At 47.7% G+C, this 13,312-nt stretch overlaps 1 protein-coding gene across 5 annotated transcripts in view; it reads left to right on the plus strand.

Moving 5' to 3' along the window:
* The window catches only part of SZRD1 (SUZ RNA binding domain containing 1), a 23,383-nt gene continuing 10,071 nt past the window's right edge, over positions 1–13,312 (plus strand). For 2 of the 5 annotated variants that reach the window (XM_059376361.1, XM_059376362.1), the window contains exon 1: positions 3–108. In XM_059376361.1, the coding sequence (XP_059232344.1) occupies positions 58–108 (51 nt within the window). In that variant the 5' untranslated portion in view covers positions 3–57. Of the gene's footprint in view, positions 109–12,252; positions 12,403–13,312 lie in introns of those variants that run through there. The other 3 variants (XM_059376359.1, XM_059376360.1, XM_059376365.1) reach the window with 2 other exon arrangements.

Genomic DNA, 13,312 nt, shown 5'->3' on the forward strand with positions numbered 1-13,312 from the left:
CGCTTCAGGGCGCAGGCGCGGGGAGGGGGTGGGGGAGGAGGGAAAGCGGCGAGTAAGATGGAAGATGAGGAGGTCGCTGAGAGCTGGGAGGAGGCGGCAGACAGCGGGGTAAGGAGGAGTCGCCGCCGCGGGGCAGGGCCGGGCGGGACCTGGCGTGAGGGGAGCCTCCGGGGAGCGGGCCTGGGGATGGTTCTCCCCAAGGAAAGACCCACACGCCGGGCCGGGGGTGGAGGAGAGGCCCCCGGTCCCTGAGCGCCGTGAAGGCCTCTTAAAGGGGCCGCGTTCCATTTCTCCCTCCCCCTTTGCCCGGTGCGCCTCCCTCCGTACCCCCGACGTGCGCGTCACCCAGGGCGCCCCACCCGCCACCCAGGGGCTCTTTCCTTGACTCCCGCGCCCGCTTGCTCGTCCCGGGGCTCTTTGACCCTTCCTCTCCTGTCGCCGCCCCCCCCCCCCCCCCGCGCCCGAGTCACCATTTTAAAGTTCATGTGCTCTGATGAGGAGGGACACACCATGTGGGGGCGGGGGGTGCGCGGACCTGGGCGGCATGCGGGGCTCCGGAGAAGAGCTGCGGAGGGCAGGAGAGGAAATTGAGTCGTCTCTGGGCCCCTCCACTCTGCGCTAAAATCCCCTATTGCTTCGCGCCTTCCGCCACGGTGGGCGAGTCTGGGGTTTTTTTCTGTTTCATTTTTACTGAGAGCCCGTTGCAGGCGGGTCTCCCGGGGACCCCATCGGAACAACCGAAAGCCCGGCGGGCAGCCCCTCTCCCTTGGGAGTCACCCAACGATCTGAGCCCCGGGCGAAGGTCTCGGAGAGTGCTTGCGAATTGTAAAGTGGCCACATTCCTGGGGGAGGGGGGAAGGGGCCGTTCGATTTTTCTTTTGGAGTTTTTGTTTGACTCCCAGAAGCTGTAGGAAAATAGTTTTATCCCAAGCTGGGACAGCCGGAACCAATTCCATTAGGTTTGTGATTAATTTGGGTCTTCTGAGAGTTTGTGGTTCTGTGGTGACCCTCGTGAAGATGGGGAGATGGCCTTTTGGTCTCCCCGTGTTCGTGTCTGTCCAGTGCTGGGCTCGAGTGACAGCCACCTTCAAGGTTTATGTGTTGGGAGTGGAGCTTTGGAGAGCCGAGTGTACCAGGGTAGAACAGGAGCTGGGCGCCCCCCACCTCGCCCCACCCCTCAGTCCCTTTGAGGGTGCTCAGTAGAGCTGGAAGACGCCAAGAAATTGACCCTCGCCGCAGTGGGTGTATCCCTGCGGGAATGTTGAAACTGCTTGGCTTCGAAGTTTTTTCCGGTGGTTCAGCATTTCTTTGACGGTGTTTATGTTTTTCCACGTAGCATAATTAAGGTTTTGAAAATTTATGTCGTTCAGGTGTTTGGTACAGTTCTTATGTGCTGACAGTCTTTCTTGAATTTTGACTTAAGTTAGGAGAAAAATTGAAAGATTTTGTCCGGAGCGGAGCAACAGGTGTCATCTGGGTATTTATTCAACAAACATTTTTTGAGTGTCTCTATGTGCTAGGTACGCAGTGTGTTTAGCTGTGACTTTGTGCCAGAGAATGCAAAAGTTCCGGGTACAGGCATTTATTGCCTACCACTAATATGAGTGTATCATTCAGACACCCTCCTGCAAAGAAAAAGAAGCCTGGCCTGCAATTTGAGTGACTCCGATGATAAGCTGCTTGAGCATCTTGGCCTTTCTGTGATTTTTCTCACCTGTTTTTAAGGGACATGAGCATTTCATGTTCAGAAGGAAATGATAAGAATGCATGCAGGATTCGGAAATTGGGGATTACTTTTGTTTTTCAGAATGTGTGATTCACTAAGGGATCAGCTAGCCCAGTCCCACATTTTACAGCTGAACGAACCCCAGAGATCTAAGATTTAATTCAGATCTTCCTGATGTTTTCACTATTCTTTCTTGCTTTGCTTCAGTAAAATCCTTTAAAAGTGCCAGGTACAGAGATGGAACCCAGACCTTGCCTTGTTGACATAATGAGTGGTAATTGCCAAAATCCTTGTTTCTTCTCTATCTTTTAATTGAACCATTGACATAACCTGTGGTTATTGTCCTTTTATAAATAAGGAAACTGAGGTTTAGGGAGTAACTTGCCTTGCCCAAGATCCCACGGATGTAAGGAGCTGGGGTTTGACACCAAGCCTATCTGACTCCAAAGCAGGGTTCAGTCTATAGCATTTTGCTGTCTACCGGGACCTCGAGAAGACTTGGGAGTTGGGCATCACCTTTCTTTTTTAATATGTTTGTTTGGGGCTTATATTTGAAGGCTCTCTTGAATTTGGTTCCCATTTTGAATTTCATGAAGGATTTTGTAGACATGCACTTTTGCAGGAGAGCCAGAGAGGGGGATGAAGCACTATGTCCACATGACTGGGAAACCAATGCATTGTACAAGTCTTTCAGATGTAGCTAGTTGCATAGGTAATGGAAAAAGTTTCAGCTTCTGTTTATCCTGTCTTCCAACTGATACATAGTAATGAGTGTTAAGTACCCACCCTTCCAAAGAAGCAACCTGGATGGCGGGAAGACAAGCAAATGGGGATTGGCTAATTTCTGAAGTGAGCCCTCTAACGTTATATGATCTGAAAGTAGTTCTCACCCTTGAAAGTAGAGGCTTTTGGTGATCCCTGCCCTCAGCACCACAAAAAATTTTTGACATGCTGGAATGTCTTTTTTTTTTTTTAAATATTTTATTTATTTATTTGACAGAGAGAAATCACAAGTAGATGGAGAGGCAGGCAGAGAGAGAGAGAGAGGGAAGCGGGCTCTCTGCTCAGCAGGGAGCCCGATGCGGGACTCGATCCCAGGACCCTGAGATCATGACCTGAGCCGAAGGCAACGGCTTAACCCACTGAGCCACCCAGGCGCCCTGGAATGTCTTATATGTCAGTACATCTGAGGTCATTTTTTTCTTGCATATCTTCAAAATACTCAATATCAAATGCTGTTGTGTCATTTTAGGGAAGGCTTTGAGAAACACTCCATATGTTCTGCAAATAGGCTGCTTTTTGCTTTTAGTATGGTGAACATTGACCTAATATAGAATTGTGCCTTTGCCTGTTTCCTCCCAAGGAGTTCCATCCCCAATCAAAGGACAATTCAAGGAATATGGCTTACATTCCACTAAGGAAATGCTTCTTTCAAAATATACTGCCTTTGGGAGAAATGAAAATGTAAATTGAGTTAATGTTGATTCAAACTCTAAATTCTGTATTTTTCTTAAGCACATTTCAGGGGACAAATAGAGCATTTTGTAATTGGAAAACATCATTGTGCTTCAGGAAAGAAAAATCAGGTCAACAGTTTGCTCAGTTTCTGATAGTTTGAAGCTTTATATATTCACTTACTTAGACTTAAAAAAAAAAAAAAAAAGACATGACTGAGTCTGTTTCATAGGTAATGGGCTAATCCAATCCTGGGGGAAGATAGATGGTACGCAAATGGAATTGGACTGGTAGTTAATTATAATGCATTGGCAACTTCTCTGATTTCTTTGCATCTTGAAAGTGCTTTTTGTTTTTGGCAAGGGCAAGTTGTGTAGCTAATTGAAAGAAAATGTATCTTAAGTTAAAGGATAACTGGTCTTCTGGACTAGAATTCAAATTTATTTTTACTTTTTTCCCCTCTTTGAGCCTCTAAACATGACCACCCAGCAATGCTGCGTGGCATACAAGTCTACTGTAGGAAGGTGTCAGTAAACACTGAATACTATATACCAGGCACTGGACCCAGTCCAGTGGAGGAGTCAGACGGGTAAGGCAGCACTTTTTTTGGAAGAGGCATAGATGGGGTACCATGGCTGGGATCAGAGACAGCCTTGTAGAGAAGGTGATGATTCAAAGGACACTTGAATTAAGTTGTAGTAAATCTGGGAGGGGTGGGTAGAGTGTAGGGCCAGTGTGCATACAGGCAGCAAGAGAAGAATGTGCTGCATTGGAAGAGCTACAAATACTCAAATACTTCCTTCTGGCTGTAGTGTAGGGGGTTGGCAGAGAGGAATGGAAAGAGATGAGGCCCGAGAGGTATGCAGGGACCAGATCAGGAAGGGGGGCCTCGTTGTTTTTGGTTCTGGGGCCCTTGGACTTTGTCCTGAAAGAGAACTTTAAAGGATTTTTTTTTTTTAAGCAGGGTAGTGACGTAGATTTTAAGAGATAAGAACTTTGATTAACTTCTTATTTATTTTAAAGATTCTATTTATTTATTTGACAGCGATCACAAGTAGGCAGAGAGGCAGGCAGGGAAAGAGGAAGAAGTAGGCTCCCAGCTGATCAGAGAGCCCGATGTGGAGCTCGATCCCAGGACCCTGAGATTGTGACCTGAGCCGAAGGCAGAGGCTTAACCCACTGAGCCACCCAGTCGCCCCAGACTTCTTATTCTTTAGAGAAGAGGCTGTTCTCTCTGAAGCATGGCTTCTACCTCACTTTGAGGTCCTCAGCACTTCCTGTAACTGTTGTCATTATAGAATATTTACAGTGGCTGTGGGTAAGTGGGCAAATAACAGTCATTTTGGAGCTCCCTGGTGCTGATTTCTTTGTCTATCCTTATAGTAAAGAAGGCATTTAAGACTTGTGGTATGAAGCCCAGTCCCGGTGTACTGCTGTGCCTGAAGGAACCACTTCTAAGCTATTCCAGTCTTTCCGGGAAGACTGGGTCGGAAGGACTGTGATGTGTTCAGTGAGGGCTTTCTGTAAAGCAGCTGGCTAGTGTAGACATCATCATGCTGAGCAGTCTGTCCCTGAGATTCTGGAAAAAGATCTGTTTCACTATGATTTCAAAGAAGGTAGGATAATGAGCTTTTCACTCTAACTTCTCAGCTCTTTTCATTGGGCTGCATGGGGGGCCTGTTCCCAGCATGCCCTGGGTGTTTGAGAGCACTGCCATGGTTGCTGTGGGCCAGAAATTCAGGCAGTCACAGACAGGCCTTCTTGCTTTTCCTTACACAACGGGAGAGAACTTAGTGTATCGCTCTGAAGCTTTCAGTAAATGCCTACAAAGAGAAAAGGCACTGCTGTCTCAATCTGATGACTCAAACGTATCCTTGGGGCCAGCCCTTTCTTTCCAGTTTTCACGTTTATACTGCAGTGGCTTCCCTGCCATAATGCCCCTTTCTGGCTGTATCAGGTCGAAGCCTTCACAAGGTATGCTGTGTTCTTTCCTGCACACTTGCCCTACAGGAATAGAAATTTTTTTTTTTCTCTTGGGACAGTTACTGACTTGTTGGTTTCCTAGGAGAAGACTGAGTTTAGCTGCTTATAGCTGTGGCCAAAACACAGAATGCATTTTTTTTTTAAAGTAGTAACCATAGAGATTTCTCTTGCTGAAGTGTTTTTAACTGCTAGCCTCCTCCAAGCATCCTTCTCTTTAACATTCAGTTCTCTGCAGGATGTTCGACGGGAAGATAGAGGTTAAGACCCACTACCTCAGAAATTAGCAACACATCCTGACTTTGGCCCTTATGTAGATAAAGACTCTAATCCTGGAGGGTGAGGCATTTCCAAATGTCCTTCCCAGCAAGTCCTCTCCTCCCCACACCCAAAACCCTTGCCCTTATAAAATGAACACAGGAAATAACAGTCATTCCTTTCTAAAAGGAATAATACGTACAGTTGCAGGATAATTATGACACGAATCTGGAGAGGTCAGGATTGTCACTGCTCTTCCTAGACCTCGAAAGCCAAATTCCCAGCCCTCCATGCGCTGGCTGCCTTGGCTTATGCAGGCATTTGTGACCCTCCAGCTGTCAGTTCTGTTTTTTGCTACCTGGTTGCTTGTCTCACTGGTGAGTGGACTCGGACCATGAGCCCACAGACCCCTTTTGGAAGGGCTTCTTAGATGGTATGTGAAGGACTCACTACAGCCTGGGCAGAGTGCATTTGTATGTTCCTTTCCCCAGTCTGTCTCTGTGACCTAGAGACGTGGAGGTGTTTTTTTTTTTTTTTTAAAGATTTTATTTATTTATTTGACAGAGAGAAATCACAAGTAGATGGAGAGGCAAGCAGAGAGAGAGGGAAGCAGGCTCCCCGCTGAGCAGAGAGCCCGATACGGGACTCGATCCCAGGACCCCGAGATCATAACCCGAGCCGAAGGCAGCGGCTCAACCCACTGAGCCACCCAGGCGCCCCTGGAGGTGTTTTTATTCCTAGTGTCCAGGAGAGGAAATCATTTGGTTGATTTGATCTCAGCTTGGCTGTTGGCATCCTGAGCCCACACTGGAGGGAGTGTTCTGGACTGTTTATTTACCTTTGCTTTTCAGCAGATAATTAACTAGTTAAGTGCTTTAGGATATTTAGTTGCTAGTTCCTTTGAGGTGTTGTTACTTGTCTCACCTGGGATTGACCTTTTGCCTCTGTTGATGATGATGAGTCCTGATGATGAGGTACTAAATTTCCATGTCTGAGAAACTCGAATTTGTTTCTTAAGGGCCAAGAGGATGCTGCTGCTCTCCGTTGTAAGACTAAGAATAGTGAACACTGATGGCAAGTGACATACTGGTGGAAACATGGATTATAGGAGGGAAATAACTTTTTAACGTCTGGCCAATTGAGAAGAGATAAATAAGTTTTGCTCAGATCTCTTGAGAAGATTGAATAACCCCATCTGCTGTCTGAAGGACTCCTGTATCTGTAGTTGCATACTGGCAGCTCTTGGGTATTCAGCCTGTACACTCTTTGGGGTGCACATTGTTTTTTATATATTGAATTCGGATCCCTTTACCTGAGTCTTCCTTGCTCTCTTCTCCTCTCCTCTCTGGAGTCCCCACTTTATGTATTGTGTTACCTCTTGTGTTCTGTCCTGCTTGCTTTATCGGCTTGGCCCTGGAGGCATTGTGTTTGCTGCCCCTGCTTAGTGCCATGATTCTAATTAGCCTTTGATGGTAGTGCCTTTGGGTGTTAGGATAAAACCTGGTGGTGGTGTAGCTGATGGTATAGAGGGGAGGGAAGAATGACTTTGTGCCATTCCCCAGAGTCCAAATGCATATTTCCTTTGGGAGAGGAGCCTTTCTGTCTTCATTTTCAAGGGAGGAAAGAGTAGGACACTCCTGCCAGTTAGTGACCCACTTCCTCCATCTGTGGCAATAACAGAAGTTAGAAGGCTAGGCTAAGGGTTTAGGTGCCAGGTTTGGTTTTGGGGCAGATCACTGCCTATCTTTCTGTCAGCTTCGGTTTCTTCTTTTGTAAACTTAGGTTGATAAAGTCTTGCCTTGCCTGACGGTGAGAGCTGAGTGGAACACTTAGTAAAGTGTCACACAAAGGCAGGTGTTAGAGCAGAGTGCGATGCCGTCAGCCCTCCAGCCCCTCCACTGCGCCCTCTGTCTGGGTAGAGAGGAAAGTTCCTGAGACTGGCTGAGAGGTCTCTTTTATTGCTTCACCCGAGGACTAATACACTCCTTTTTCTAGGAGTTGTAGGGAAAAGCAATAATAAGCTTGGAGAAAGGGGAGCCCTGTTAGATTCTACTCACTGTTTTATTCCAAGGACAGGGCTCACCACCATTATTACTCCCACTGCTGCCTGTTCTGCACCTTTAAAGGAAAGGGTTGCATGGATTCCCTCCCATGGAGCCCCTTTGAAGAGGTCCTGGAAGCAGAAGGAAACAGTGTCTCAACATGGCAACTCATAGTTTCTCAGGCTCTCTAGCTTGGGATACATCTAAATTGTAAGGTTTGTCCTCTGCTGAAGAATTACTTCCTTTTGGGAGTTTCTTCACAGATTTAAGCTCCGGACTTCGTTGTGATCTACCACTGCTGTAGTCCTTCCTCAGGTTAATGCGCTTGCATTAACCTGACCTGGGGTGCAGGGGAGGCAGGTTGGTGTTCCCCATCAGCCTTTATTCCTGCTTTAGTAGTTCTGTGGCCGCACGCTAGCTAGCTCCTGAACCTTTCGGCTTCCTCCTCTCGAGATTTAGGGATCAGTTTTGTCACTTACTAGTTGAATGGCCTTAGTCAAGTCATTGAACCTCTGCGTGTGTAGCAAGGCTGCTGTCCATCCCTCAGATTGTGCTGAGTATGAGCGGTGGTCAAGGGAGGGAGGGTACCGTGTCTTCCTTACATGAATCTGTGGCAGGTGCTGGGAGAATGCTGCTGCCACCACCATTGCTGAAAAATGCCTACGGCAGCCTTAGCTCTTATTTTTTTGTTTGTTTGTTTGTTTTTTAAATATTTATTTGAGAAAGGGTGTGTACAGGTGGGAGGGAAGGGGCAGAGGGAGAGAGAGTCCCAAGCAAATTCCACACTTGAGTGTAGAGCCTGATATGGGTCTTGATCTCCCAATCCTGAGATCATGACCTGAGCCAAAACCAAGAGTTGGACGCCCAACCAACTGTGCTACCCAGGTGCCCCCTTCACTCTTATTTAGAATATGGACAGTGTTGCTGCCTTTGGACCCACTAGACCCACTTCGGATTCTGGCTCGGCTCCATCATATGCACTGTGGAACCATGCTGAGTTACATTAAACTCTCAGAGTCAGTTTCTAAGTCATTCGTGAAATGGGAATATATCCCTAAAACCCTGCTTCATAGGATGGTTCATGAATTCATGTGTTGGGTACTATTTTAGGCACGGTGGATAACTGTAGAGAATGAAGTTTCTCATAAAGCTTGCTTTCTGTTGGAGGAAGATGGGCAGTAAAGCAGTAATGTTTTCTGCACATACACAATGAAGAAAAGTAAAATGGGGTAGCTGGGTGCCTTAGTCCTTAATTCAGCGTGTGCCTTCAACTCAGGTCATGATCCCAGGGTTCAGGGATTGAGCGCTCTGCATCAGGCTCCTTGCTCACTGGGAAGCCTGCTTCTCCCTCTCACACTCCCCCTGCTTGTGTTCCCTCTCTCACTATCTCTCTCTCTGTCAAATAAATAAATATTTAAAAATCTCTAAAAAAAAATATGGAGCATAGAAAGTGTCTGGGGTAAGTGTCTTTTGGGGGGGCTGAGGGGGTGGTTAGAGAAGGCCTCTCAACAAGGATAGGCAGAGAGACCTGAAGGAAGTGAGAAGGAAAGTGTGCAGAAGCTGGTGGAAGTGCATTTCAGGCGGAGGGAACAGCACGTGCAAAGGCCTTGAGGCTGGAGCATGCTTGTTTTATTTGAGGAATGGTGGAGGCTAATAGTAATTGCTGAGTGGTAAGAGAAGAGGTTAGAAGTTTCAGGGAGCCAGATCCTGTAGACTAGTAGGCCATGGTGGATATGACCTTGAAATAGGAAGCTATGTGAGGGTGTTGAGCAGAGGCTGACTTGGTTTTTAAAAGGATCGTTCTGGCCACTGTGTGTGAAATAAGCTGTAGGGGCAAGAGTAGAAACACAGACTGATGAAAATGCTATTTCAGCTGTCCATTCAAGGGCCGTGGTAATTTGGACCAGGGAGGTCATAGCAGCAGAAGTGTTGAGAAAATTCAGGACATGTTTTGGAAGTAGAACCAAGTTCCACTGATTAGAAGTATGAAGGAGGCATCAGAGATGACTCCAGAGTCTTTGGCCTGATCTGCGAGAAGACTGGAATTTCTGAGATGGGCTAAGTGGAGGGTCTATGGGAGAAACAGGCTTGGGTGAGTTAATGAAATCAAGAGTTTGATTTTGGACCTGGTGAGGTTAGGTCCCTTGCAAAATCAAAGTAGGCATGTCGAGTCATCAGTTGTCTATTAGTGTCTATAAAGCTGTGGAGGGGTCCCTGGGGGGGCTCGGTCGGTTAAGCGTTTGCCTTCAACTTGGATCATGATTCCAGAGTCCCCGGATTGAGTCCCACCTCTGGCGGCCTGCTTAGCGGGGAGTCTGCTTTTCCTCCCTGCTCGTGCGCACTCCCTCTCTCAAATAAATAAATAAAATCTAAAAAGTAGGGGGGAAAAAAAAGGCTGTGGAAGTAGATGAGATCACTGAATAAGCCAGTGGAGTTACAGAAGAGGAGAGGTGCGAACTCTCCAACCTCTAGGGATCTAGAGAGGAAGAGGAGCCTGTCCTGTTGCAAAAGAAATCAAATATGGGGTAAGAGAGAAGCTACCAGGGAGGTAGGAGGAGACTGGGAGGCTGGTCTAGAAGATGGGGCACCATCTTCAGGAGGGGCATATGGGTGGCTCAGTCAGTTGAGTGTGCAACTCTTGATTTCCGCTCCGGTCATGATCTTAGGCTTGTGGGATTGAACCCCCTGTCAGGTTCTGTGTTTCCTATGGAGACTGCTTGGGGTTCTCTCCCTCTGCCCCTCCCTTCCTCCCTGTCTAAAGAAAAAGGAAGGAAGGAAAGACGGACGGACAGACATGCCTTAAGGAGGGAGTTTTGAGCAGTGTTGGATGAGGCTGGGAGGTTGAGTGTAGTGAGGATGTAGAATTTACCGTGGAATTTGGCAGCAGTGGAGGTCACTGGTGACTCCAGCAACAGCAGTTTCAGAGCTGGTTTGACTCCAGGTGGTGAGTGTTACTCAGAGCCGGGCCTGGGCCAGACATTGGGCCCTGGGTAAGCGCTCGTTGCTGTCCTGCCAAAATGAAGGGACGCACCAGAGGAGGTTTTGCACAGCGTAAACAGCATGCCCCTTGGGTACCTAAGGCATTCGGTTGCTAGTTGCTGAAAGATTAAATGTGTAGCAGAGGGCACCTGGGTGACTCAGTTAAAGCACCTGCCTTCTGTTTGGGTCATGATCTCAGAGTCCTGGGATCAAGCCCTGCGTTGGGCTCCCTGCTCAGCGGGTAGCCTTTCCCTCTTTCCCACTAACCCTGGTTGTGCCTGCGAGCACACACACTTTCTCTCTCTCTATCAAATGAATAGATGGAATCGTTGGGAAAAGAAAAAAAAATTGTGTACCAGAGATAGATACATCTTATTTTAAGATTAGAATTCTGAGACTCAAAAGTTAGCTCTCAAGCAGTGTTGCCCAGGGACGTACCATGCAAGCAGCACATAAGTAACTTAAAACTTTCTCAAAGCCACATTTAAAAAGTGGAAAGAGGGCGCCTGGGTGGCTCAGTGGGTTAAGCCGCTGCCTTCGGCTCAGGTCATGATCTCAGGGTTCTGGGATCGAGCCCCGCATCAGGCTCTCTGCTCAGCAGGCAACCTTGCTCCCCCCCTCTCTCTGCCTGTCTCTCTGCCTATTGTGATCGCTCTCTATCAAATAAATAAATAAAATCTTAAAAAAAAATTTTTTTTAAGTGGAAAGAAATAGGTGGGATTAACTTTATTTTTTAAAGTTTTATTTATTTAAGTAATCTTTACAACCAGTGGGCATGGGAGTGTGGGGGGAGGGGGGTTCAAACTCAACAACCCTGAGATCAAGAGGTGCATGCTCTACCTGCTGAGTCAGCCAGGTGCCCCTAATTTTAATATTTTAAATACTAAAATTGCAGTATCTCCCAAATAGTATCATGTCAGCATGTAATCAATCCTGATAATAGGTTAACAAGCTATTTTACACTATTTTTGGACCAAGTCTGGGAAACCTGCTGTGAATTTGGTGTTTACAGTACAGCTCAGTTGGGATTGGCCATGTGTGGTGGCCACAGGACTGGGTGGTGTAGCTGGAAAGTGTGCCCAATTTGGGGTAGCTATACAAGACCAGACGAGCCTGTGGGACATCATGGGTCACAAAGAGTCCAAAACCAGTCATTACAGAATTTGAGAGGAAGGTCAGAAAATGTCACCTTCTGAAATGGAAACTGACAGAGAGAAGCAAATTATCTGAGAAGAGTCACTTAAATAGTAACTTCTGCGGATAAAAAGAGATTATTTCTTAACCTGAGCCAGGAATCTCCATTTGATACAAGATTTCTGAAATCTTAGGACTTGTGTTGATTGTGTTGGTGACCAGGGATCTTAGTTACCAGGGGAGGGACGCACTGGTGGAGCCGGATAGTTCTGTCCCTGGCACTCTTGCTGGCGGACAGCAGAAGGTCAGGCATCAGAAAGGGGAGGACACCCCCTCCACCCCATAGTGTAGCAGAGCCGGATTTGGGTTTGTGCACTCTGTCTCTTCTGAGTTGGGCTAGTTGAATTGGTCCCCCTGGGCTTCCCCACCCCTAGGTAAACTAGCAAAGTCTGCTTCTTGAATATTCCGGTCTGCAGTACGGCTGTGGCTGATGCTGTTACTTCCTGGATTTTGCCCGGAGCCCGGAGCAGCCCAGTCCCTGCTCTCCTTTGCCTTTCTGCCCCTCCTCTCCACTTCCTACCTTTGTTTTTTCCTTCCTCATCCACCTCTTACTCCTAACCTGCCTCCCCTTAAAGATTCATCCCTAACCTCTTTGTCTCCTTTGATCCTTTTGAAGACGGGGACTCTAACAAAATGGACTGGGATGTCCCCTTCCCTGGTGTGCCTCCATCCCCCAGCTTTCTGTGGGGGCTCACAAAGACCGTCATTGCAAGGGCAAGGGCAAGAGCAAGGGCGGCAGCAGCCAGTGATGCTGTGCTGCTTCCTCAGGTGAGTGGAATTTGCAGATGTTGCTTCATTGCATCTGACTTCGTTCAGCTTGTCACCCAGGCCTCTCCCATAAGGGACCTGCCCTGTCCAGACTGCCTGGCTCCCCATTATGGTTTTCGTGACCTTCTGCCTCTATGCCTTCCACCTGGTTTTGCTTGTTCTCTCAGACCAAGAAGGGTGTACTTCATTTTTGTAGAGATGTAGCCCCACAGGGCAAGTGATACCCGTTATCGTTAGTCACAGCAGAGCTTTTGTTTAGGTTTTGACCCAAAGAGGAGACCACACCACTCAGCAGAGCACAGGGCATCATCTTCTGGAGTCTGCTCAGTGCTACGTGACCAAAAATAGCCTTTCCAGGAATAGTTGCGGGGTCAGACTTTCCTTAGCACCCCCTCTGGGATGCTTCTGTCCTAACACGTGCTCGTGTCCTGGTGAGCCATGGTCACTCCGAGAAGTCGTAGAGTGAGCAGCTTATATGTGTATTCCTTTCACTACGTGTGGTGTTTAGGCCTCTGACACACAAGTCTTGACCGTGGACCAGGGTTCTGTTCATCCTTATGAAAAGAGAAGTTGCGTTCAGGTGATAAGATTTCTTGTCAGGGCCCACATCTAGATGCTTCCTCACACAGCGTTCTGAGGCCTGTGTAATTCCACTGAGCTACTGCATCTCTGGAGGAGACAGGCATTCTCCTTATAGTGTACCCTGTGGGAAGGTTTTGGCTTGGTGCAGCTCTCGGAGCATGAGACTGACAGCAGACTGATCGCAAGTCCTTGTCCAAAAAGAGAATGGACTGACTCATGATACCTGGACAGACTCCAGAGGGAGCTGCTCTCTCCGTTTGCTGGCAGGGTACCCCCTCGTAGCGGGGCTAGCTCTGGGCACACTGGTGTCCAGCTAGCCATCTGGACG

This window comes from Mustela nigripes, chromosome 14, assembly GCF_022355385.1.
Source record: "Mustela nigripes isolate SB6536 chromosome 14, MUSNIG.SB6536, whole genome shotgun sequence".
Lineage (NCBI taxonomy): Eukaryota > Metazoa > Chordata > Mammalia > Carnivora > Mustelidae > Mustela > Mustela nigripes.